The following is a 25,289-nucleotide window of genomic DNA, read 5'->3' as shown; positions in this document are numbered from 1 at the left end:
ATCACATAGGCTAATATGAGAGTTATGACATGGCCAACTATGTTTTTAATAAGAGTAATATTATTAAAGATAGCTGGCCATGTCATACCTCTGATATTAAAGTGATGGTCATATCCATTAGCAAGCACTACAAGCACTTAGCTGACTACATACAATATGTAGACATATATATATATATAATCACAATACACATATTTAGGACCCATTTAGTATATCCGACGTGTAAACAGGGGTGAGTTGGCTAGGTGGAGCTAGCAGAGGGTTGCCATGAAAACAAGATGCAAGCTAGCTCGCTAACTAACAACTACACGGATGTTTTTACATTTTAACTCTCAGACATGTGGTAGTCTGTAGTCGGGTGGATTGTTGTTGTTGTTGTTGTTGTTGTTGTTCGCCTCCGAACCCTCTTTCTCCATCTATCTATCTAGTTGCCTTGGTTACATCAGCTGGGGCAGGCTAGCATGGCTAGCTATCAAGCTAGTCGTCTCACAGCCAACATGAACTAACATGACTCACCTGTGAAGGAATATCATTCGGAACAGTTGTGTTGTTGTTCCTTAGTGGTGTAGCCGGCGGTGTTGATAAGGAACATGCCTCGCGGTGTCTCTGTTGGACAGAGAGAGTGGTGTACAGTGATGCGTTAGCTAGCGAGCTAGCATTAGCTGCTAACCAAGCTACATCAGTCACAACAGAGGTGGGCTCTGATAGGCGGACCAGGGCACCGAGGGACAAATGACTGTGCCGTGTGGGGGTGTCAGACTGCAAACTCCGCCTCCTACAACATCCTTCCCTACCCCTTATTCATAATAATAATAATAATAATAATAATAATAATAATAATAACAATAATAATAATAACAATAATAATAATAATAATAATAATAATAAATTAATTAATTCTGACAACTTTCTTATTGCATGAGGACTTTTCCTACAAACTAACCAGATATATCTTCTCACTTGTAAATAAAAATGTGCTGCATAAATATATCCTCTCATCTAGGCTATCTATTATTTTCTGCAGGGGCAAATCATTAACATCGGTTTTCCAAATGTGTTAACTTTTAACAACAAAATCCTTTATCTGAATTTCACAATTAACAAAGTTACATCTCTGCCTATGTTGCATTTTCTGATGATATGGAGGATGCTTTCGTCACCATAGTTCCACAGTAACTACTTTACTTTTTTGAGAGTGTCTTTTGAGAGTGTCGTTTGAGAGTTTTTGGAGTGTCTTTTGAGAGAAGATTTGATGCCATGTAGAGCCTTGTTTACACCAAGACAGACAGGCCCAAGGTAGTTACTGTGTTGAGAAGATTAGGACAATTTCCAGGGAAATAAAATGCAGCATATGAACATATTATGATTATATGCAAAAATTCCCAATATAGTAGGACTACTGATAATATCATGTCAGATATCAGTTTTGAAAGATTATGAAAAGCCTTTGTAATATTTTTTTCTGAGAGGATGCAATTCAAAATGTCTATAACAACCCCCCCCCCCCCCACACACACACACACACACACACACACACACACACACACTCTATACCCATGACGAAAGTCAACCCAAACAACAACCCTAACATCTGGCTGCATCAATTATGTAAGCGGTACACTCCAGCCAGCAGCAGCTTATTTGATTTGACACAACAGCAGCGATATTAGCTTCTCCATGGTCAGAAAGCATGTCTGCCAACGCACAATGCAGCTCCTTTCATAAAGCACTAACATGATAGGGGCTGAGCTCTTATGTAAATGTAATCCTGATGTTTCAATTGGTATTTTCCTGTCGCTGCAAAAATGAAATGACTGTACAAGACAGGGTTGGTTGAGAGCCACCACCTAGATTACCAAGGGGGGGTAAAAGGGTAAATTGCATAAGGTTTCTCTCTCTATGTGTGTCTCTCTCTGTGTCTCTCTCTTTCTCTGTCTCTCTCTTTCTCTCTCTCTCTCTCTCTCTCTCTCTCTCTCTCTCTCTCTCACTATATAATAACGTATTCTCTTCTTGGGGCTACTGTATAAGGACAGTCAACACAATATCCTGGAGTTGATTAAATCCTTTTTTCTTGTAAACCAGTAAACAAGTCATATTAAGTCAATATAATGGTTCCTTGTCTTTCAGAGGAAAAACAGGATTATTCAAATAAAAATACTTTAATAAATATTGGTTTTTGGTCCAAGACATACAGATAACAAACAGATTTCCCACCAGCTTGTGTCCCTCCAGAACAGTGAAAAGCACATCCCTAGTCGTAATTATAATTACATTAGATAAAGCAACACAGGGGATTGTGCTCCTTATCCCAAGCCCTTCTCCACCTTGCCACTTGCCAGTATCTTTCATTCCTAAAGCTTCACCCCCCCCCCCCTTAAAATACATGGGATTATCAATATTAATATAGCATTTTAACTCCTTGTTGTGATCTTTTTAATTCTAAAGGGCAGATCATGAGCGCCTTGTATTATTTCAACATAATGAAAGTGGTTGCGGCCCAGCTTGTCCAAACCCTCCAGATGGTGGAATGTTCTAGACAGGAATGAGGAGAGCAAAGACAGGGGGGGTCAGGACGTGATCAAGAAAAAAGGCTAAAATATCAATATGAAGAAAGATCATAATCTGGACCACAGGAGGTTATAGTTGTTGTTGTTGTTGACGGAGGCTGGGGGGACCAGGAGGGGGGACAGGAGGTTATGCTCACTTGTCATCTTGAAAAAAGCAATCTATGCCCCCCCCCCCCCTCATGTAAAACACAATACACAACAACCATATATTGCACGCTGTAATCCTTCCACGGCGCGACTCACACACTCCTCGCCCCAATCTGTCTGTTATGGATTGGCTGATGGATATCCAGTTATGAAACACAACTCAGACAAGCAGCAACATCCATTCTGAACGCTGTGAAGTGGCCGGGCCTAGTAGGACGATCCAGCAATGGCGTGGGTTGTGGGCGCACATCTAGAATCTATATCTGGTTGTTGTATTTGTGTCTGAGCCCTCCCAAGAAATCCAGTATATACTGTAGACATCTCAATGGAGCGATATTATATACATCTCATCGCTCCTTTATGTAAATAACCATTTCGTGATGTTGGTCAGGATATTCAGCACCGAGAGAGAGCCATACTATGAGGTTATCAACCCCAAGGGATGAAAGTATTGCAGACTGAATACAAAATAGACAGCAACTATGTTGTTATGCTTTTTGTTTGCTTGTTATTACTACAGCGTAAGAGCATGACATACTTTCTGAGCAGGATATGGAAACAGAATCACTGAGTTTTCTCCTTTGTTGTCATTATCCCTTTCACTATATCCTGTATCTATTCTCTTTTTCTCTCCCCTTCTTCCATTTGATTCCAGAGAGACAGGCAGGAAATGAATTACCCGCCGAAATGATAAACCACAACAATAATAACAGTGGCAGGGGTTTGTGGAGAGGGAATTATGCCAAGATTGTTTTTGAATGGAGTACTTGCTTGTGGGGCTACTAACGTGCAACATAATATGTACCTTTGGAGAATACATTCATTTGAATTTCGATAATTCTGCTTGGAGAGAAAACACTTGGTTGCCATAGCGAAAGGCCATTTCGTTTTTCACAACAACCATTCCAAGGAAACTGATGTTGCGGTAATTGTACCCTCTCCTACAACCTCTGCACACATTACACACTCTATTAAATGTATAGACCTGTAGACAGACATCCTCAGATAATAATACTGCATGAGAGTGAAAGGAGAACAATATTCTATTGAATTTGTGATATTTCTTTTCAACGCCTGAAAAAAAAACTTCTATAGTATATTTACTGTGTCTGGTGATTTGGTCTCTAAACATCTATTAACTTCCTCGACGCTCTCACTTCAACCAGAACCACAACCCCTCCACAACCCCCCCACACTGGAACCTGAGTAGATAGCACAGAAAACACGGACCATTCAGCAATTATTCACAGAGTCTTGGGCTAATGGTACTCTGAATGCGCGCACACACACACACACACACACAGCAGAATGTAGGGCGGCAGTGGACCAGGAGTAATGGCTCCATACAGACTGTGTGTGTGTGTGTGTGTGGGGGGGGGGGGATAAGGCATCATCTCTAACTGATTCACATCTCATGATGAACCTAGACTATAGTTGTAGAGACACACTCCATCTCTCCCTCCCTCACTCTCCCTCCCTCATTCCCCCGCCCTCCCTCCCTCTCCCCCCTCCCAGGCTAAGCTCCATATCAAGCAGATGAAAACATAACCTGTCACATTCCATCCCATTAAACCAGCTATGAACCATGTGCTCCACTCACAGGGAGACAGAGACAGAGAGAGAGAGAGAGAGAGAGAGAGAGAAAGAAAGAAAGAGAGAGAGAGGGAGGGAGAGAGCGAGGAGAGATAGAGAAAGGGTAAAGAGAGAGAGAGAGAAAGAAAGAAAGAGAGGGAGGGAGAGAGATGGAAAGAGCGAGGAGGGATGGAGAAAGGGGAGAGAGAGAGATGACAGCCAAGTGCATCTGGGCTCACTCAAGACTAATGAATTATTCACAATCTTTATGCTAATTTCATTTGAATGCTAAAAATACTGACATATATACTGTATATATATATGCAAGTAACAAACATACTGTACAGTCCATGCATTTGGCTTATTATTGACCTAGACCCATGAACTCACATACAAAACAAACAACATTACATTTATCCCATATATCCGTACAGTACACATACTGTACACACAAGTATGATATGTAATTATCTAATGCATTAGAGCACTCTAATCAAGCCCCCAAATCTGTGCATTACTGCGCTTTTCAGCGTGTGCCCATCGGCTGCTGTTTGATGTCAGGCGAGAGGAAAAGGTAATGACAGTGCACTCACTCGCTCCGTCATTAGCCCTGCTTAATGCCGGGAGTTAACACAAATTAAGGGAAGTTAAGTACATGCATTAGGCGAGCTCTTTGGGGTGAAAGCCTTTCACTTTATCTGGATCTGGTTGCGGCTCCATCCATACGTGTGGAACAGGTGGTGTTAGCTTGGCAGCATAACCCCAGGCCATGACTACTATATACGAACTAGCTGATTGACTGAATCAGTCGTGTTACTCTGCGGAAGTGGAGAGACACGCTGCAGTGGACTGACGATGAGGTCAAGGGCGGGATGATGGAGCACCAGCGACACCTAGTGGTCACAAGTGGAAACCAAAACACGGAGAGAGTGGAAACCAAACACTCACCTCTTCCGTTGGTTTTTGAATTATTAGCACGCGGCACAGCTCTACTGTACATTACAATAACATCTGGAATATGATTACCTAATTCAGTATAGTAGTTGTAGTCATTTATTTCAATGTATTCTTATGTGTATGAACATAGAAAATATATATCAATAAGGCATTCAATTAAATGTAAAACAAAAATCATAACTGAATCATAACTGACTAACATAGGGGGTAGTAACACAAACACACGCATGATGCATGATGGGAAACCATCCTCACCCAGTGGAACAAGACAAGAGACGACTGGTTTCTTCCCAGTTATGGTACATGAGATGTGCCTATTAGAGGTGTGGGGGGGAGGGGGGGTCATAGAGGGCCTTTCATAAGAGGCTAACAGGCTGAATCTGACAGATCTCTTCTGCAATCCATTTGGACCTCATTCAAGATTACGGCTCCAAGCTCCATCGGAGCGACTGCAGATTACGGTCCGCAGAGAGGTGTGCTAAAGCCGGATTATCCACTTGTTGGGGATCCATCTGACCTGACACAACATGCCAGCCTCACACTCCCTCGCATGTGTGGCTGTTTTTCTTCTTTTCTTTTTTTTTCTCTCTCCTTTTTTTTCCTTTCTTTTTGGAGGGAAGAGAGAGCGTTGCTAGCTAGCACAACAGATATGACTCCAACCCGCACGGTATGAAATGAACTACTGCCGGTCCCTCTGTGGCTCAGTATGGTACAGAACACAGCGCTAACAACGCTTAAGGTTGTGGGTTCAATTCCCACCGGGGGGCCGTATACTGAAAAATGTATGTAATTCACTCACTGCAAAGTAAGTCGCTTTGGATAAAAGCGTCAGCTAAATGGCGTATAGCATTACTGTGGTTAGAGCACAGAGAGATGTGGGTTGAAGAGGGCAGATATTCCTGTCATAACACCAGGATGTTACTCTCCTCAGAGATCATGAGATACTTTCATGTCGCAGTATCTGTAAAAACCGTGCGGTTGTCAAAATAAAAAATTCCAAACAGCAGCATAGATTGATCTAGACACATTATTCATAACATACAAAGACAAAGACCACAGCAATACTTGTTTTTCACATTTTGTCTGATGAAAAATATATTTGTTGATAAATAAGACACAATCATTTACTGTTTGTTGAAGTGGACGACACTCCCCACTCATACTCACACCCCCTCCCTCCCTCCCTCTCCTCTCTCCCTCTCTCTCCTCCCTTACTCTCTCCTCCCTTACTCTCCACCCTCCCTGTTGCTGTTTGGGCAGTGACACACACACACACACACACACACACACACACACACACAGGAGTGACACACACACAGGGGTGACACACCGTGTTCCTCTTCGTAGCACCCCCTGTAGTGCTGCCTTCTCCTCTGCCACCCTCTGGAGTGAGAGAGTGAGTGAGAGAGTGAGTGGGTGAGAGAGAGTGAGCGAGTGAGTGACTAAGAGAGTGAGAAAGTGAGTGAGTGAGTGAGAGAGAGAGTGAGTGAGTGACTGAGAGAGTGAGTGAGTGAGAGAGAGAGTGGGAGTGAGTGAGTGAATGAGTGAGAGAGTGAGGGAGTGAGAGAGTGAGTGCTACATGTGTGGAGGTTTAGGAGCGCCATTACTCTGGAACCTGAAACAGAAACGTATGCACAGGTCAGGCTTACAGGTCAGGCTTACAGGTCAGGCTTACAGCGTCTCCTCCAGAACACTGATCTGTAGCTACACAAAGAGCAACCTCTGTGGCTCAGTTGGTAGGTTGTGGGTTCGGTCCCCTCTGGGACCATATATACTGAAAAATGTACGCACACACTATAGTAAGTCGCTTTGGATAAAAGCTTCAGCTAAACGGCGTATGTTATATTATATTATATTATTATAGAAGAAGGTTAGAGGTGTTGTATGCAGTAAGGTACAACACACGTGTCTGAGTGTGTCGCTGAATGTACCTGGGGTCCAGTTCCTGGGTGTGTGTGTGTGTGTGTGTGTGTGTGTCTGTGTGTGTACCTGGGGTTCAGTTCCTGGGTGTGTGTGTGTGTGTGTACCTGGGGTCCAGTTCCTGTGTGTGTGTGTGTGTGTGTGTGTGTGTGTGTGTGTGTGTACCTGGGGTCCAGTTCCTGGTTGTGTGTGTGTGTGTGTGTGTGTGTACCTGGGGTCTAGTTCCTGGTTGTGTGTGTGTGTGTGTGCGTGTGCATGTGTACCTGGGGTCCAGTTCCTGGGGGTGTGTGTGTGTGTGTGTGTGTACCTGGGGTCTAGTTCCTGGTTGTGTGTGTGTGCGTGTGCATGTGTGTGTGTGTGTGTGTGTACCTGGGGTCCAGTTCCTGGGGGGGGTGTGTGTGTGTGTGTGTGTGTGTGTACCTGGGGTCTAGTTCCTGGTTGTGTGTGTGTGCGTGTGCATCTGTGTGTGTGTGTGTGTGTGTGTGTACCTGGGGTCCAGCTCCTGGGGGGGTGTGTGTGTGTGTGTGTGTGTGTGTGTGTGTGTGTGTGTGTGTGTACCTGCGGTCCAGTTCCTGGTTGTATGTGTGTGTGTGTGTGTGTGTGTGTGTACCTGGGGTCTAGTTCCTGGCTGTGTGTGTGTGTGTGTGTGTGTGTGTGTGTGTGTGTGAGTGCATGCGAGTGTGTGTGTGTGTGTGTGTGTGTGTGTGTGTGTACCTGGGGTCTAGTTCCTGGTAGATGACCTGGACCCTCTGTCCGTTAGGCAGGAGGCCCGTGGTGGGTAGGCCCCCCCCCGCCCCCCGCATCTGCCTGAAGCTCATCTCTGATTGGACGCTGCGGACATGGCTGGGCTTCTGCTTCTTGTCTGAGATCATGAGGGGGGGGGGAGTGGGGGTGAACACAGTCCCGTGGATTAATGTCTCGCTGCTGGGGTCGGAGTGTCAAACACTGATGAGTGGAGATCTCGACCGCGGCCTAATGAATCCCTCACAGAGAGAGAGACCTCGTCTGCTCTCTGGAACTCTCCGGAAGAGTTGAGTCGGTCGACCGTCAACAGCTGTCCACATATGACAGCCCCCCCTCTCATGGATGTTAATAACCCTAACTCCCCCCCCTCTCAGGGATGTTAATAAAACATGAGTTTATTATCTCATCACTAGACCCTGCATACTGTACCTCATAGTTCAGATTAGATTAGATTCAACTTTATTGTCCAAAGTACAAAGTACTGAGACAACAAAATGTTCCCTAGATAGTGTACAATAGCTTACTCAAGCTGGTTACAGTTAACATAACTAATTCGTTATTTTGTAAGAAGGTCAAAACTATAATTTCTTTACCAAAATAATTAAATGTAAGATATAAGATGAACTAAGCAGATACGTATTACATAGAACATCACATTTATGCTAATCAGTGCATCTCATATAAAAAATATCGATAGATAACTTAGTAGAGAGCTTCAACAACAAATTGAGAACTACCCTTGATATTATAGCTCCAGAAAAAAATCTAAAAAGTGTCATCAAAACGCAAAGCACCATGGAAAAATTAAGAACTCTGCCAATTGAAAAGAAACTGCCGTAAAGCAGAGCGCAAATGGAGAAAGCCTAAACTACATATACACCGTGACATTTTTAAAAACCAGATCTGCAATGAAATTAAGTTGGCTAGACAAACCTATTTCTCTGATATAATTTCTGAAAACAAAGGTAACCCCAAAGTGCTTTTTTCAACCATTGATCATCTGATTAACCCTTCAGTGGTTGCGCCTGTTTTCAACATTTAGATGTAATGAATTTGCTACATTCTTTCAAGAAAAGATTTCCATTATAAGATCAGAAATATCATTAGAGAATTCAAAATCTAATTTGGTACTCCCAGATGAATTAAGTATGCCTATTGCTGTCATGGATTCATTTGAGCTCGGCAACCCCCATACTTTAAAAAGAGTTGTTTCACAAATGAAATCCTCAACATGCTCACTTGATCCAATCCCAACATGGTTCTTCAAAAGTGTTTTTGACTGTTTAACTGACAATGTATTAGAAATTGTGAACTGCTCTCTATCTACTGGCATCTTTCCCACTCCCCTAAAATCTGCCATTATAAAACCACTACTTAAGAAAGGAAAGCAAGATAATTCTGTTCTCGGAAATTTCAGACCAATATCTAACCTTTCATTTCTAAGTAAAATCCTTAAGAAAGTGATTTTCAGACAACTTACTGGTTTTCTTAGCAAAAACATTTTATTTGAGAAGTTTCAATCCAAAAAATAAAATAAATGAAGTTTCTGAATAAAAGTACGAAAACATTTTTTTCGGAATAAATCCAAAACGTAAGTAAAATATGAAGTTAGATATGGGACTTTAATCGTGAGGTTGTAGGTTCGTTTTGTGCACTTGTATCTTGAGATTTGCACTTGTAAAATAAATATTTGCACTTGTATCTTGAAAGTTGCACTTGCAGATTTGATTTGAGAACTTGTATAATAAATATTTGCACTTGTATCTTGAAAGTTGCACTTATAAAATAAATATTTGCACTTGCAGATTCGATTTGAGAAATTGTACAATAAATATTTGCACTTGTATCTTGAAAGTTGCACTTATAAAATAAATATTTGCACTTGCAGATTCGATTTGAGAACTTGTACAATAAATATTTGCAGTTGTATCTTGAAAATTGCACTGGCAGATTCGAGACTTTCGCTGCTCTTGTACAATAAATATCTTATAGTAGATAATGTAGATAGTGTGTCAAATAGTGTAATGCTGGTGTTTGGATAACACTGATGGCATGGTGCACTGTATATGGATGGATGTTCTCTGTGTGTGTGCGTGTGTGCATGTGTGTGTGTATGTGTGTGTGTGTGTGTGTGTGTGTGTGTGACGGGACACTTACATTTGTCGTGAGGCAGGCCATCGTCCAGGTTACAGGGCAGCAGGATCTCGTGACCCAGGAAGTGCTGCAGTGCCCCACCCAGACAGGCTCCGGCCAGCCCCGCCCCCCCCAGCACGGTCCCGCCCAGCCCGGTCCCTCTCAGCGGCGCGGCCCGGGAGGTCAAAAGGCTCAGGTCCAGACCCGGTCCGGGGGGGACTGGACACTGAGGAGGAGAAGCGGGAGGGAGGGAGGCGGGAGGGAGGGAGGGAGGGGGAGAGAGGGGGGGAAGGAGGGAGGGGGAGAGAAGGAGGGGGGGAGGGAGGGAGGGAGGGAGAGAGGGGAGGGAGAGAGGGAGGGAGAGAGGGAGGGGGGGAGGGAGAGAGGGAGGGAGGGAGGCAAGGCAAGTTTATTTGTATAGCACATTTCATACAACAGGGTGATAGGATGCATTTTCATTGTGAACTTGTAAACTTTAGATACTCTGTATAAACTCATCAGTAATCATAATCAAGCTGTAATATCTAAGTTGTTGACAGCTCAGCCAACTTCCCTGTCTCATGGTCTACCCTCTACCTAGCAGCATGTAACTTAACTGGGGGCCAGCGTAGAGCACGGGTCAAGAGGGCAGTATATTTAGGGCTGACCAGACTCGGGTGACTTGGCTGCCATGACGACCAACTTCTTATGGGATGGGGGCTTCTAGTCAACAACTCTACTTGTAGACTCAATGGAGCCCTGTCTTTAGGATGATTTGTATCTTTGCTTGATCATCAATTATCCCTATAAGAGTCACTGTGAATATCATTCTGGGTGCGTTCTGTCTGCCTGTGACTGAGCTCACCCGGCGCCGTGAATAAACTTGTATCTTAATTGTCTACCATGAGCAATCTCTAATTACTTTGGGAACGACTAGCAACTATCTCGACCACCGCCCATCATCAGGGAACCATCTAATATCACAGGGGCAATTCAAAGTGCTTTACATACAGCATTAAAAAAATACATCCAAGACACACATGCAAGAGGAGAATAGTGAGACAATAAAAGTGACAAGAATAGATTTGATTTCTTCAGGGAGTTGTTCCAGGAGCATGTGGCAGCGTGACTGGGACGAAGACGGGTCCATGGGAGAGAGGGGAGAGATGGAGAGAGGGGAGGGAGAGAGGGAGGGAGGAAGGGATAGGGGATAACATAGTAACACAGCCATACCAGTGGTAACAGGACAGAGCCTCAGATGGTAATTGCCTTATTGTCTGGATACTACTGCTAATTGTATCCTGTCTTATTTGTCACTTATGTCCTGTACTATTGTCACTTTTTTATCTTGTATTATGCCTACTGCCGTATTGTCTTGTGCTGCAATGTCAGGAACCGAAGCCTAGCCGCGTGCACACCGCGGACCGTGACCCACCGTTCTGGCGCAACCTGGTGGGATGGACTTGACGTACTGCTGACGTACTACGTGTTGCTAGCGAAGTTTCCCACAGAAGTGGGGAAAAAAACGTCAGATTAGATATATAAACGGGTTATTTTGATAAACTGGACACATTTTGTGAATATATATTGTTACTTTCTCACCTGAAAACATATAAAAACTTCATAAAATGACATATTAAAACTTGTAGAGCCAAATTACAGATTTTAGCCAATGGCGGCCAAAATTGGCGAGAGGCGAGAGCTCCGGGCAAGAAACTACTTCCGGTTTACTTCCGGATCCAACGCAACGCAAAAAGCTGACATTTTTTGACTGAATGCCGCACCCTGACGGTCAAGAAACGCAATGCAGAGCAAGGCAACTGATCAACGCAACGGCCCCATTGAGATGAATGACTTCCGGTGCAACGCAATAGCCCTGTGTGCACGCAGCTTAAGAGTTTGACTCTCTAAAGCTGCGTGCACACCGCGGACCGTGACCCACCGTTCTGGCGCAACCTGGTGGGATGGGCTTGACGTACTTCAACGTGCGATGCAGATGCAAAGCTCTACTCGTGTTGCTAGCGAAGTTTCCCACAGAAGTGGGGGAAAAAACGTCAGTTCAGATATATAAACGGGTTATTTTTCATAAACTGGACACATTTTGTGAATATATATGGTTACTTTCTCGCCTGAAAACATATAAAAACTTCATAAAATGACATATTAACACTTGTAGAGCCAAATTACAGATTTTAGCCAATGGCGGCCAAAATTGAGGATTTTAAATCTGAGGCGAGAGCTCTGGGCAAGAAACTACTTCCGGTTTACTTCCGGTTGTTTTAACGGATCCAACGCAACGCAAAAAGCTGATTTTTTTTGACTGAATGCCGCACCCTGACAGTCAAGAAACGCAATGCAGAGCAATTCAACTGATCAACGCAACGGCCCCATTGAGATGAATGACTTCCGGTGCAACGCAATGGCCTTGTGTGCATGCAGCTTTACACTTGTGTAATGTGACGTAACGATAAAACAAGAAACTTGAATCTAAGAGGCCTTATTATTATTATTATTATTATTATTATGGTAAGAGGCTTTACCTTGAGTGGTATCATGGATGACCTTAAAAGTGCACCCAGCGACACGTCAACAGCAAGGCTTTACATTACATTACATTTACATTTTTGGCATCTAGCAGACGCCTTTAACCAAAGCGACTTACAACAAATACATTTCACTAAGTAAGTGAATCATCTATCCACCACAGTCATATAGCCAGAAAAGGTAACCTATGCTTAGGCCAGGGGCCATTGGCAGTCACGATGCTCGAAGAAGGAAGGAATTCGTTTTTAATGAATTATTAATTAATTTATTTTTAAGTCTCTAATATCCTCAATAATTAATCACTGCATCTCTGTCCTCCTGCACTGTCTCGCAGAACCCAGCGTATTGTAGCTAGCTAGTCTCTGCTACACCCAGCGTATTGTAGCTAGCTAGTCTCTGCTACACCCAGCGTACTGTAGCTAGCTAGCCTCTGAACCCAGCGTACTGTAGCTAGCTAGCCTCTGAACCCAGCGTACTGTAGCTAGCTAGTCTCTGAACCCAACGTACTGTAGCTAGCTAGTCTCTGAACCCAGCGTACTGTAGCTAGCTAGTCTCTGCTACACCCCGCGTACTGTTTGTTTGTTTGTTTGTTTATTAGGATCCCCATTAGCTAATGCCATGACATTAGCTAGTCTTCCTGGGGTCCGATAATATTGTAGCTAGCTAGTCTCTGCTGCACCCAGCGTACTCCACGCAGAGCTGCCAAGTCTCACGCAATCACCGTGAGACTCACGCATTTCAACCAGTTCTCACGCTCTCACGCCGCATCTCTATTTCTCACGGCGAGAAATAACAATTTGTTTTACGGGACTTGAGTTTCGTGGCATCTTTCTGCACGCGCGTTAACTTGAGTCTGCAATCGAAGCGGCAGGCGAGCGCTGATGGAAGAACCTGTGTTCACGCGAGCTGCAAGAACGTAGCAAGCAGGGTTGCCAGATTGGGCTACTTTTGGTCACACTGGACGGGTGGATTCGGCGGGGTCATCCCTATGTTCCCCGGGTCCTATGTTCCCCGGGTCCTATGTTCCCCGTTTTCTTAGCAAAAAAAAAAAAAAGGGTTCTATGTTCCCCTCTTCCGAAAACTTCCGAAAAAGGGTTCTATGTTCCCCGCTTCCGAAAAAGGGTTCTATGTTCCCCGCTTCCGTATATTCCCCGCCTGCCGTTGTGTCAAGCGACCCCAGGTGTCGTTATGTAGTACTGCATGAGTTTTTTTTTTTTTTTAAACAACATACACAAATACATAATTATACTGTTTTTTTTTTAAACAACATACACAAATACATAATCATACTGTGGATTACTATGTGTAAAACATTATTATATGAACAAAATGATTATATGTACAAAACCTTTTGTAGGTAGGACACTATTGGACCTCGGCCCAAATCTAGTACTGAACCTGACCCCCCATGCTAAACCATTTGGAAGTACAGTATACTAGGACTCCAATTCAGACACACTGGGGGGCTGTCACAAATCTACTAACTCTAATCAGCCTGGTCTCACACGGCAGACGTCAGAATTCGACGTTGATGGACAAACGTCGAATTCTGACGTGACATTTGCATCCAAACGTCGAATTCCGACGTGACATTTGCATCCAAACGTCGAATTCCGACGTGACATTGGGGTAGCTCGTTCTGATAGCGCAGGGGTGCGCCTGTTATGTGCGCCTGTCGGGGCTTCTCTCGGGATTATTCCATTTTGAATTGGAAACCCTATGGTTACCCTAACCCTAACCCTAACCCTAACCCTAACCTTAACCCTAACCCTAAATGTGGCCTAACTAATTAATGCAAGTGCAATTCAAAATTGAATAATTAATAACTGTGATTTACCGTGGGTTAGGATAACAATTAAAACGTGTCCGGATAGGGGAGAGGACAGGGAATCCAAAACCATTTGAATGGTGTCGATCCTACACTCCTATCACCGTCGACACAGCAAGGAGCGAATTCCCGGGTAGAAATATTCTCTCGCCCCGCTGTCAGCGGGAGTTTCATCCAGGAAGCGGTTCTCTGAGCAGCAGCGGTGGGGGGGGGGGGGGGGGGGGGGCGTCGCTTACGGCCGAATATCTCCGCGTCACAATGGGTTATAATTCCAATACATATGCTTAATCTGCTCTATTCATACATTAATCTGCTCTATTCAGACATTAATCTGCTCTATGTATACATTAATCTGCTCTATTCATACATTAATCTGCTCTATTCAGACATTAATCTGCTCTATTCATACATTAATCTGCTCTATTCAGACATTAATCTGCTCTATTCATACATTAATCTGCTCTATTCATACATTAATCTGCTCTATTCATACATTAATCTGCTCTATTCAGACATTAATCTGCTCTATGTATACATTAATCTGCTCTATTCAGACATTAATCTGCTCTATTCAGACATTAATCTGCTCTATTCATACATTAATCTGCTCTATTCATACATTAATCTGCTCTATTCACACATTAATCTGCTCTATTCAGACATTAATCTGCTCTATTCACACATTAATCTGCTCTATTCAGACATTAATCTGCTCTATTCAGACATTAATCTGCTCTATTCAGACATTAATCTGCTCTATTCAGACATTAATCTGCTCTATTCATACATTAATCTGCTCTATTCAGAGATTAATCTGCTCTATTCAGACATTAATCTGCTCTATTCAGACATTAATCTGCTCTATTCATACATTAATCTGCTCTATTCAGACATTAATCTGCTCTATTCACACATTAATCTGCTCTATTCAGACATTAATCTGCTCTATTCACACATTAATCTGCTCTATTCAGACATTAATCTGCTCTATTCAGACATTAATCTGCTCTATTCATACATTAATCTGCTCTATTCACACATTAATCTGCTCTATTCAGACATTAATCTGCTCTATTCATACATTAATCTGCTCTATTCATACATTAATCTGCTCTATTCATACATTAATCTGCTCTATTCATACATTAATCTGCTCTATTCAGACTTTTTAGTTGATCTACAAAATGTCTTTGTATTCATGTTATAATGTTCATTGTCACTTTGTTTAAGGCCTGATATTGGCCATCGATTGCTACTGTCTGGATATATTGTTTGAATAAAAACACCTGAGGAAACTCTTTGTTTTGTCACAGTTGTATCCATGATGCACTTTCTTTAATCCATGCATACAATTTCAAATTGTGTGCCGCTACCCACACGTTTAGCTGTGTTGCTCATATCCACAAATGCATGATCCTTACAAGTCATACCTCGTTGTAAAAGTGACTAATCAGGCTGTCTCCATGATCTCCATGATCACAATAGCATGCTAAACAAACTGAACTTTGAATGGAGTCATAGTCATCTACCGTTAACGAGATATAATCCGCTTGTTAAGTCGTGACGTGTTTCCGGGGCCAAAGTTGGCTGAGGCGCTGTCTTCGAAATGGAGAAATAATAATAATAATTAATTATATTTATATAGCGCTTTTCCGAGGCTCAAATACCCTGACAATATGGAGAAAACGGGAAAGTGCTGTGTCCCTTGTTGTATGAATAGATCCGAGTCTAAAAAACGATTAAACTGTCATTCTACCGCTGTAGTTTACAGGTACGATGGTGCGGAGAATTTCTGGTTTGAACCCGGAAATGGCTAAACGTCACTTTTGACGTCAGACTTAACAAGCGGATACGAAAAGCATATTTTTCAATGTCGCTCAAACCCGCACAGCAGGGGGGGGGGGGGCGTCGCTTATGGACGAATATCTCAGGGTCACAATGGGTTATAATTCCAAACTAAATGTATCCATGATCACAATAGCATGCTAAACAAACTGAACTTTGAATGGAGTCATAGTCATGTACCGTTAACGAGATATAATACGAAAAACATATTTTTCAATGTCGCTCAAAACCGCACAACAGGGGGGGGGGCCGTCGCTTATGGACGAATATCTCAGGGTCACAATGGGTTATAATTCCAAACTAAATGTCTCCATGATCACTATAGCATGCTAAACAAACTGAACTTTGAATGGAGTCATAGTCATGTACCGTTAACGAGATATAATACGAAAAGCATATTTTCAATGTCGCTCAAAACCGCACAGCAGGGGGGGGGGGCGTCGCTTATGGACGAATATCTCAGGGTCACAATGGGTTATAATTCCAAACTAAATGTCTCCATGATCACAATAGCATGCTCAACAAACTGAACTTTGAATGGAGTCATAGTCATGTACCGTTAACGAGATATAATACGAAAAGCATATTTTTCAATGTCGCTCAAAACCGCACAGCAGAGTTTTCGATTTCGAAGACGTCACTCACTGTGCTACGGAAACTCGCTAGTTACTTAGGGATTATATTATGGGATATGTGACACTGTAACCTAGAGACACACTGCGCTGTTACGTGACGTCCTGCCAATGGGATGTACAGTATTGTCCCATAGGTTGGCATTTTGATGCTTGGTCTTGGAAACAAACACCATGTTTGCACAAACATAGTTTTTTTGTTGTTGTTATGAAGGCCCACAATTTAGAGCCAGTTTAGTTTCCCCAAATCAGCCCTATTTTGCCCCTGTTATTTACTTTATTATTTTCCATACTATTCATGTACGTTTTCGTGAAGTGTATGTATTGTTATTGTAATGTTTATGTATATGTTTAATGACGTGGTATATCCGGGGTGTGTCCGTGACCCGGATGCTGTGTCCGGTTGATATATATAGGGACGGAAGTGCTCTGTGCGTCAGTGTGACGAGAATCACAGTGATGAGAGTAACTAGAGTGAGAAGAAGCAGAGAGAACGAGAAGTCGATCTAAGATGGCGGAGTCAGTAACACGCACACCGTGCTGAAGCTGAAGACCTCCAGTGATTATTGAGTTCACAACTGTGATAGCCCGTTTAGCTGTGTCCCCGTTAGCCAGCCTTGCCAGCAGCCGGCTGTTAACGTTGGACCAAGCGAGACCCAAGCTGGACAGAGCCATTCCCACCTCGTCGTGGACTAAGAAGAAGGCCCTTTCCCTTCAAGTTGCTACGTCACCCCCCCCCCCTTTGTCTGCTGCCTTCCTCGAAGCACATGCGAGCTCCAACCAGGCCTCAACGCGCTCCTTGCAGTCCGGGACTCTAAGCCTTTTCCAGGCTAGGTACTGTGAGTGAGTGATTGAGTGTGTGTGTGGCCGGCGGGGAGGGAGTATATATATGGGGATGTATATATCATCTGTGTAAATAAATGTGTTTGTTCATATGGGATACCGTTGCTGTGTGTTTAGTCGTCTGTTAGCGAATGTTAATGCTAATGCTAATGCTAATGCTAATGCTAATGCTAACGATAGTACTGCTAGTCTAACGGTTTGCTGGCGCCCCCTGCCTCTATCCTTCTGCACTGCCTATTTAGCTCAGAGTTAGTTAGATAACCAGCCCTTCCTAAATTCTACAGTCCTTTTAGCTACTCCCTGGTTACAATTGGTCCTTCGAGCCGGATAGGTTGTGTAGTGATAGCATGGCTGAGCGCAGCCAACCAGACAAGACAGTTACCCCCCCTTCTCCGCCCCCTGAGCCAGAGCCACGACCACAGAGAGTCCCGCGGTTGCCTCCGAGGTTACAGGAGTATGAGCTTGAGCTCGAAAGCTCACTGAGTGGTAGTGAGGAGCGCACTCCACGGGATACGGTGGTCGGAGAGGCCGAGGTGTCCGCCGGCGCGCGGGTGGCTAGCACCGAGACAGCCATCAAAGAGCACCAGCCTGAGGATGAGATGGCAGAACAGCAGGGTTTTGCCGTAGAAACGGAAGAGCAGGAAGGAGAGGCCCGGTCCGACAGCGCCTGCGGGCGGAAGAGGGAGGGCCTCAGCCTTAACGATCTGCCTCCCAGTACGGCGCGCTCGAGACCTAGCTCCTGCCGTTCAGTGGCTTCCTCCCGGTCCAGGGTTTCCGTGGGCAGTTCTGCCTCTGGGGCGGATAGCCTGCACTCCAGAGGGAGTAGTGCCGCGCTGTCAGAATGTATGCGCCAACAGGCCGAGATGGCGTTAGAGCGGGAACGCCTCCAGTTCGAGCGTGAACGCTTCCAGATGGAGGGGGCGGAACGCGCGGCGGAGAGGCAGCGCCAGGAGGCGCTAGAGAGGGAACGCGCGGCGGAGAGGCAGCGCCAGGAGGCGCTAGAACGTGAACGCCTCCAGATGAACGGAGCGGAACGTGCGGCGGAGAGACAGCGCCAGGAGGCGTTAGAGAGGGAACGCATCCAGTTCGAGCGCGAGCGCCTCCAGATGGAGGGGGCGGAACGCGCGGCGGAGAGGCAGATGGCGAGAGAGCAACTGCACGCGGAGAAGATGGAGGAAATGATGCAGACCATGCGCGACGTGTGCATCAGCAGAGCTCCGTCGGCCCGTAGCTCCAGAGCATCATCCGCACGGCCCTCTCGAGTGCCATCTCCTGAACCCCCCGCCGATGGCTCCATGACCCCCGCCATGACTGTCCAACTACAGGCCCAGCTGACCACCTGGAAAGAAGAGGACCAGGGACCCGACCGCTACGCGGCCCAGAGGGAGCCAGCGTCGCTGCCCGGGAGGGGAGCCATTCCCCAAGAGCGTAGCACACCCCTAGGTCCTCCAGTGAACCAAGAGGCATGCAGGCCGGACACCCAGACCGTCACTCCAGCCCCGATCATCCACTACAGGATGTTTCCCCAGGTGGAGGGACCCAAGTTCCCCTTCTTCAAGGACGAGGACAGGAGCCAGTATGTGGAACTACGCATCTGCCTAGACACGCTCTTGGACGACTCCTGCTCAGAGTCCTACAAATATGCGATTCTCCTTCAGCATGTGAGGAACCCCAGAGCCCACAACATGGTTCTGGCCCATGCCTCCGCACCGACACCTTACACCAGAGCGCTCGCCGACTTGGATGCCCGCTACGGTCGTCCCTGGAACCACGCCCTTGCTGAACTGCAAGCCCTCGAACAGCAGGCCCCCATCAAGGATGAACGGGCGCTAGATGACTTCGCGCTCCGCGTGCACACCTTGGTTGGAATGCTGAAGACGCAGGGCCCAGCTGGCGCCAGCGAGATCAACAGCACCTCCAACGTAGAGCGGCTGCTCCGCAAGATCCCACGCTTCCGGCAGGAGAGGTTCCGGCGACAGCAGCGCGTTCGTAACCCCGGGAAGTTGGGTCTGAGCATGGCTGCCTTCGCGGAGTTCCTACTGGAGGAAGTGCATGACACCAACGTAGACGCCATGGGTTACGCTGAGCCGAAGAAGGAGAAGGAACAAGCCAAGCAGCTCAGGAAGAGGACGAGGAGAAGCAGAAGACTCTGCTGAGGGAGAGAGACAACTTGTCCGAAGGTGCCGTGGTACTGGCGATCGACCAGTCCCTTCCACGCGCCGCCTGGCAGACAGGCAGAGTGACCAAGGTCCTGCCGGGTCCGGATGGAAGGGTGCGGACGGCCATCGTGGACGTTGGTGGTCGCACTTACATCCGACCTGTGGCACGCCTGATTGAGCTCCCTCAAATTACGAAGGACACTATCACCTCCTACCTCACGCTGCTAGAGCAGCCTAGTCAGTGTGCCTTCCCTAGTTAAATGAAACCGAGGGTTTCATGGGGCGGCTGTTATGAAGGCCCACAATTTAGAGCCAGTTTAGTTTCCCCAAATCAGCCCTATTTTGCCCCTGTTATTTACTTTATTATTTTCCATACTATTCATGTACGTTTTCGTGAAGTGTATGTATTGTTATTGTAATGTTTATGTATATGTTTAATGACGTGGTATATCCGGGGTGTGTCCGTGACCCGGATGCTGTGTCCGGTTGATATATATAGGGACGGAAGTGCTCTGTGCGTCAGTGTGACGAGAATCACAGTGATGAGAGTAACTAGAGTGAGAAGAAGCAGAGAGAACGAGAAGTCGATCTAAGATGGCGGAGTCAGTAACATGCACACCGTGCTGAAGCTGAAGACCTCCAGTGATTATTGAGTTCACAACTGTGATAGCCCGTTTAGCTGTGTCCCCGTTAGCCAGCCTTGCCAGCAGCCGGCTGTTAACGTTGGACCAAGCGAGACCCAAGCTGGACAGAGCCATTCCCACCTCGTCGTGGACTAAGAAGAAGGCCCTTTCCCTTCAAGTTGCTACGTCACCCCCCCCCCTTTGTCTGCTGCCTTCCTCGAAGCACATGCGAGCTCCAACCAGGCCTCAACGCGCTCCTTGCAGTCCGGGACTCTAAGCCTTTTCCAGGCTAGGTACTGTGAGTGAGTGATTGAGTGTGTGTGTGGCCGGCGGGGAGGGAGTATATATATGGGGATGTATATATCATCTGTGTAAATAAATGTGTTTGTTCATATGGGATACCGTTGCTGTGTGTTTAGTCGTCTGTTAGCGAATGTTAATGCTAATGCTAATGCTAATGCTAATGCTAATGCTAACGATAGTACTGCTAGTCTAACGGTTTGCTGGCGCCCCCTGCCTCTATCCTTCTGCACTGCCTATTTAGCTCAGAGTTAGTTAGATAACCAGCCCTTCCTAAATTCTACAGTCCTTTTAGCTACTCCCTGGTTACAGTTGTTGTTGTTGTTGGTTGCAATAAAAGCCTATATTTTGGATTGATATCTCTACTGTATTTATTTGATTTCGTTTGACAAAAATATAGAAAAAATATGTAATAATGTGTATATATATATCACTGGTGTTCTTTCAGGAATATAAGATTTTCAATTCCATCTCGAAAATGATCTATCTAGGGAGTTATATAAAATGCTGAGACAATACTATGACATTCATTGTGTTCTTCATTATTTCCAAGTCATCTTAAGACCCCCCCCCCAAAAAAAAAAAAAAAAAAAAAAAAAGAGTCAAACTCTCATGCAGTACCACATAACGACACATGAGGTCGCTTGACACAACGGCAGGCGGGGAACATAGGACCCTTTTTCGGAAGCGGGGAACATAAAACCCTTTTTCGGAAGCGGGGAACATAGAACCCTTTTTCGGAAGTGGGGAACCGGGGAACATAGGACCCGGGGAACATAGGACCCGGGGAACATAGGCATGCTCCCGATTCGGCAGCTTTTAGACCGGTTGGGCTGGACATTGTCAATTCCGTCTGGCAACCGTGGTAGCAAAATATGTGCATACATTACCACATCGTATCTGGTAGCCTACTGGACTGGGTTGCACCAATATGGCGTAAGTTTAGTAGTTCTCTTTCATAGTATTCGTTTCGTATCTCACTATGGGAACGCCCCCCTGCGTGACCTCATCAGAAACTGAATTACACTGCGCCAGCCCATTGGCTGGCCCAGGCGACGCTTGTGTCACGAGGGACGGGACCCTCCGCCTATATAAGGCGTACACACGGCGTCTGTCGTCATTCAAAAACCTCTTCTCGCTTCTCACTGGAGCTGACAACAACTGTGCGGGTGGCTAGAGCTCAACAGTCCACAGATACGAGCGACCAAACTCGTGCCGACGCGCGCTCTGCTGCTAAACTGCACTTCGTTGACGTTCACAGGAGTAGAAATACTTCTGTTGAAGAGTAGGAATACTCTGACTCGGGGTAGCGATACCCCGTGTTACGATTCGAGTAGCAATACTCGCCTTGCTCGGAACGGAAAAAGTAGCGATACTCCTCGTTCTGAACGACGCGAGTAGCAATACTCCCTGTTCTGCGAGTAGGAATACTCCGAACGGTTACGGGTAGCAATACCCAGTGTGAGAGACAAAAAGTAGAAATAACTTTATCTCTATAACGCACTGCTAGCGGGTAGATAGTAATATCCCTCCCCTGGCCCCTCTGTTTTCCCTTGATAGCTGACAAGCTAACGGGTGAAGTAGCGAGGCCTGCTAGCAGCTAGCCTACAACCCTTAGCCAGAAATGGCTAACGTTGAGGCTAGCGGACCTAGCACAGCCGAGACTAGCCGGAAGACCTGCTCGTGCAGCAAGTCAATGGCTAGCTGGGACACTCACTCTAAGTGTGCAGCGTGTCTGGGATTAACCCACGCCCAGGCCGCTGTTATCTCTACCGATGAGTGTATCCACTGTGCAGTGTTCCCCAAGAAACTTCTCCGCCGACGGCTAAGTCGCATGGCTAGCCTGTCGGGAGAAGATCCGCTTCTGTGTAAGGCAGCCGAAACGCTGCCATCACAGTCTAACGCGGACATGTCTCCAGGTTTACCGACACCATGCTGGGCGGACTTAGTGCCACATAGCCTTGACATCGGTTTCCCGGTACTGGATGACAAGGGGATTGACAGCTTTACCGCTGCTCGCTATGAGAGAGACTCGGACAATGATGAGGGAGGGTCGCGTGACTCAGACCTCATTTTGTCCACCGATGATGAGGAAGACTCCTCATTATCATTCGGTAGGCGCGGAGCTGAAAAGCCCCCCACGCCTGACGGAGGTAACCAACCCTCCGCCCCGTCTCTCATGGACTGCGACATGCAGGACATGTGCAAGCGAGCAGCGGAGAGGCTGAATATCCCCTGGCCCGTCGCCCAAACCGAAACTGCTATGTCACGCTTTGACGGCAAAAGACTGCAGACGGCGGCTAAGACGGGGAAACAAGTTATGCCGTTCTTCCCCGAGCTACTCGATGAGATAGCAGTTACGTGGAAAGAACGGCCATTCAGCGAGAAACACCCAATAATCGGGGGTTCTCGACTGGATTGTGAGGGGATGGACGCATTAGCGCACGAGTGGCCGAGGACCCTCCTGTATGCGTTCCCACCGGTGGCACTCATTCCCCCGACTCTGGCCATTTACATTTACATTTTTGGCATTTAGCAGACGCCTTATTCCAAAGCGACTTACAATCAATACATTTGAATACTAAGCATGTGAATCAGCAATCCACCATTCGTTGCAGGAAGAGTAATCTAGCTTGGGCCCGGGGCCATTGATAGAAGGAAAAACCTTCTCCCTATCGCCTTCTACTAAAACCTTTTTTATTTTTTATTTTTTACTGGAGAAACTGAGAAACAGTACAAGGGGGGCAATAGAAGTTCTTAGGGACACAGTAGAGGGGAAAGCGGGTGTCTTTAGGAGACGTAGTGGTGAGGGTCAGAAGATTTCTCAGGAGGAGCAGTTAAGATGTAACCTGAAGAGATGGGTCTTCAGTCTACGACGGAAGATGGGTAGTGACTCTGCCGTTCTGACAGCCGTGGGGAGCTCATTCCACCAGCGGGAAGCCAGTGTTGTGAAGAGACGTGATCGGCAGGGGTGCACATAACTTTTTGGGGCCAGTGCTCAGAGGAGCACCTAGGGATGCTGCTTGGTGCTCCCCGAGCTCGCGAGTCACGACCCGTCCCACAGGATGGATAAAAAAGGGATACATGGATATATTATTAGCAAAACGACATTTATTCATAAATAAAGATGAACGACCAAATTATTGTGTGCAAAACAAAAGAAACAAATGCAAAATCAAATGACTGCTCTTTAAGAATGAAAGTCTGTCCGACTCCTTTAAACACAATGAAATCAACTGACATCTCTTTAAGCACTAACAACTGAATGTCTGTTCTTTAAACACACTGAAATAAACTGACATCTCTTTAAGCACTAACTGAATGTCTGTTCTTTAAACACACTGATATAAACAGACATCTCTTTAAGCACTGCTCTGTTCTGTAAACACTGAAATCAACTTTTCCACAAAAACAAAAACAAAAACAAAAAAAAGCTGTTGGTGCGCAAGAGCGCCTTCATGCGGCTGATCTGCCGCGCAGCATGCATTTTGGCGACGCATGCGCACTGGCGCACCAGTTATGTGCACCCCTGGTGATCGGGCAGCCCGACTGCTGTGTAGAGGAGGTGGGGCCAGTCGGCCAGCCGAGGTGGAGGAGCGGAGTGAGCAGGGGGCTGGGGCTGTCCCTTTAGCTGCCTGGTATGCAAGCACCAGGGTCTTGAATCTGATGCGAGCTGCTATCGGGAGCCAGTGCAGGGTGCGAAGGAGAGGGGTGACATGAGAGTATTTGGGGAGGTTGAATACCAGCCGGGCAGCAGCATTCTGGATGAGCTGCAGAGGTCTAATGGCTGAAGCGGGGAGCCCAGCCAGGAGTACATTGCAGTAATCCAGGCGGGAGATGACCAGTGCAGGTCAAGAGTTGCGCTGCCTCTTTGGTAAGGAATGGTCGTATCCTTCTGATGTTGTAGAGGAAGAATCTGCAGGAGCGAGCCGTTGCTGCAATGTTATCCGCACAGGATAGTCGGTTATCCAGGATCACTCCAAGGTTCTTGGCTGTCAGGGAGGGGGTTACAGTAGAGTTCTCCACTGTGATGGAGAAGTCTTGGAGAGGGCAGGCTTTCCCGGGGATGAAGAGGAGCTCGGTCTTGTTAAGATTGAGCTTGAGATGGTGGTCAGCCATCCAAGTTGAAATGTCAGCGAGACATGCTGAGATACGGGTTGCCACGTGTACATCAGACGGGGGGAAGGACAGGAAGAGTTGAGTGTCGTCTGCGTAGCTGTGGTAGGAGAGCCCATGTGAAGAGATTACCGAGCCAAGAGACTTGGTGTAGAGGGAGAAAAGTAGGGGCCCTAGGACAGAACCCTGGGGTACTCCAGTGGAGAGGGTTCGTGGAGAAGATAGCGATTCTCTCCAGGTCACCTGGTAGGAGCGGCCCGCCAGGTAGGAAGAAAACCAGGAGTGTGCGGTGCCAGAGATGCCCAGGTCTGAGAGGATGGAGAGAAGGATCTGGTGATTGACTGTGTCGAAGGCAGCAGACAGGTCAAGGAGAATGAGAA

General features: G+C 46.1%; 1 protein-coding gene across 1 annotated transcript in view; it reads right to left on the bottom strand.

Moving 5' to 3' along the window:
* Positions 1 to 6,818: 6,818 nt before the first annotated feature.
* The window catches only part of lrrc9 (leucine rich repeat containing 9), a gene marked incomplete at both ends in the record, with an annotated part of 63,620 nt that continues 45,149 nt past the window's right edge, over positions 6,819 to 25,289 (bottom strand). The window contains 3 exons of the mRNA XM_080522388.1: positions 6,819 to 6,858; positions 7,878 to 8,025; positions 10,065 to 10,266. Coding sequence (XP_080378514.1) covers positions 6,819 to 6,858; positions 7,878 to 8,025; positions 10,065 to 10,266 — 390 coding nt within the window. The remainder of the gene's footprint in view (positions 6,859 to 7,877; positions 8,026 to 10,064; positions 10,267 to 25,289) is intronic.

The sequence above is a fragment of the Nansenia antarctica genome (genome assembly GCF_963989245.1).
Source record: "Nansenia antarctica genome assembly, chromosome: 1".
NCBI lineage: Eukaryota > Metazoa > Chordata > Actinopteri > Argentiniformes > Microstomatidae > Nansenia > Nansenia antarctica.
The sequence above is the reverse complement of the archived record's forward strand: the minus strand, read 5'-3'. Positions and strand labels throughout refer to the sequence as shown.